Raw genomic sequence first — 1,918 nt, 5'->3', positions numbered from 1 at the left:
ACTTATTTATTTTCGAATATAAATATTAAAAAATTGCAAATCCAAACTGATCCAAATCGCTTGTAATCGGATCGAATCGCATCGAATTTCCAACAAAATTTCATCCAATTCACCGCTTCCCGCTTCGGATTGGATGATTTTTTAACCGAACCAAACCGCACCGCGAAGACCCCTATCTACAACCCTGTCTCCTCCTCATTTCCCTCGACCTTATTTATTTTCGAATATAAATATTAAAAAATTGCAAATCCAAACTGATCCAAATCGCTTGTAATCGGATCGAATCGCATCGAATTTCCAACAAAATTTCATCCAATTCAAACCGCACCGCTTCGGATTGGATGATTTTTTAACCGAACCAAACCGCACCGCGAAGACCCCTATCTACAACCCTGTCTCCTCCTCATCCGGTCATTCCCTCGACCCTAACCCTAAAACTCAAGCCACGTCAGCTTCGCCTCCGCAGCAGCAACTCCATCAATTATCACAAGACCCCATCAGAGCAAATGCTGCTTCCCGCAGTGGTGGTCTCAACAAAATGACGTGCTTAGTTTCCACAAGCTTCGCTTTTCCGGTACGTATTTCTCTGCCGCGGCCACCACCCCCAATCAAGGTACTTTCACTTTGTAAACTTGTCTGTCTCTTCGAACCCTAGCTTTTCTTTCAAAACGGCTTATGTATTTATTTATTTATTCACTCCCTCTATGTTTCAATTTAATTTTGAATGATTTTTGTCTTCAGGAAGTGCAGCGATTAGAATCTTCTCTGGTTCGATTTTCAAGCAGTGAAACTGTTACTGCAGGTTAGATTCTTCTTTTCAGGGCTATGCATTGTAACTGTTTGTGATTATATCTTGCTTATAGAGGGTTTAACATTGCAATGCTCATGGCTTGTTTTTTTCATTTTTCTCTAATAATAATTCATGCAATTTGAAATTTATCAGGTAACATTAGTTAATTATCAAATTGTGTTCAATTTTAAATTTGGGAGCCTATGTAATTTAATTTGTTGGAATGCCCATGTTGGATTTTTGTATGAGAATTAGTCATTATTATAAGGGTGGAACTGCCGAAGATATGTTTACTGCTGGTTAAGTAGGACTCGGATTTTACGTAGCATAATAACTTTGGTACCTAATTTTAATAAATTAGTACATTGTTCTAAGCTGCAGGTTAGGTTGGGAATTTTGTCCCTTTGGGCATCTCTAAATGCTGGCAAATTAGTCTTTGGAAAATATTTTTTAGTTTATGGTATCCCAATCGTAATTTGTAATGATGAGTAATGAGCTTTTGAGGACCAAATTGGTTGTTCTACCTCTTTATTTGTGTGGTAAATATTCTGTCTGATGGTAGATAGAGGCAGAGTGCAGTTGTAGCTAAAGTCACTTACGATTAATTAGTTAGTTGTTACAGGTGGTAGCTCCTAACAGGTTCAGTTTGTTAGGTCTATGTGCTAAGTTAACTAACAAGTTAAACTTGGAAGCTGACTTGTATATAAGCTAGGATTAAACACTGATTAGGTAAGAATTCAGAATTCATATTGAAGCTTCCCAAACTCTGCTCTTGAATATTCTCCATCCTCACCACCTTTCTTTGCTTCTCAGAAAAGTTTTGTCACTGTAAAATGGTATCGAGCTTGCAATTCAAATACCTTGCAAGAGCAAGCTTGAAGAGAAAGGGATTTTGGAATGATTCAATTAATTCAGAGAGTCAAAGCTATATGCAGTATATATAGCTGTACAAATAGGAAAAATTAAATAGCTAACTAGTGGTGTAGGATTTAAATCTAACAAACTAACTAACCTGCCAGCTATACAAAACAAACTCTACAGCTATACAAAGGAAACTCTAACAGATTGCTATTTTGCTGCATTTTAGTTTCATTTGGCAATACAAAGTATGCAGCTGTATTATGTTAC

The 1,918-nt window shown here is 37.0% G+C and overlaps 1 protein-coding gene across 1 annotated transcript in view; it reads left to right on the top strand.

The window, feature by feature from the left end:
* The window catches only part of LOC107617340, a 2,671-nt gene continuing 1,037 nt past the window's right edge, over nucleotides 285-1,918 (top strand). Inside the window, exons 1-2 of the mRNA XM_016319084.2 lie at nucleotides 285-613; nucleotides 742-802. Of these exons, the coding sequence (XP_016174570.1) occupies nucleotides 539-613; nucleotides 742-802 (136 nt within the window). The 5' untranslated portion in view covers nucleotides 285-538. The remainder of the gene's footprint in view (nucleotides 614-741; nucleotides 803-1,918) is intronic.

Source organism: Arachis ipaensis, chromosome B09, assembly GCF_000816755.2.
Source record: "Arachis ipaensis cultivar K30076 chromosome B09, Araip1.1, whole genome shotgun sequence".
NCBI classification, from domain to species: domain Eukaryota; kingdom Viridiplantae; phylum Streptophyta; class Magnoliopsida; order Fabales; family Fabaceae; genus Arachis; species Arachis ipaensis.
This window is presented reverse-complemented; position numbering and strand designations above follow the sequence as displayed.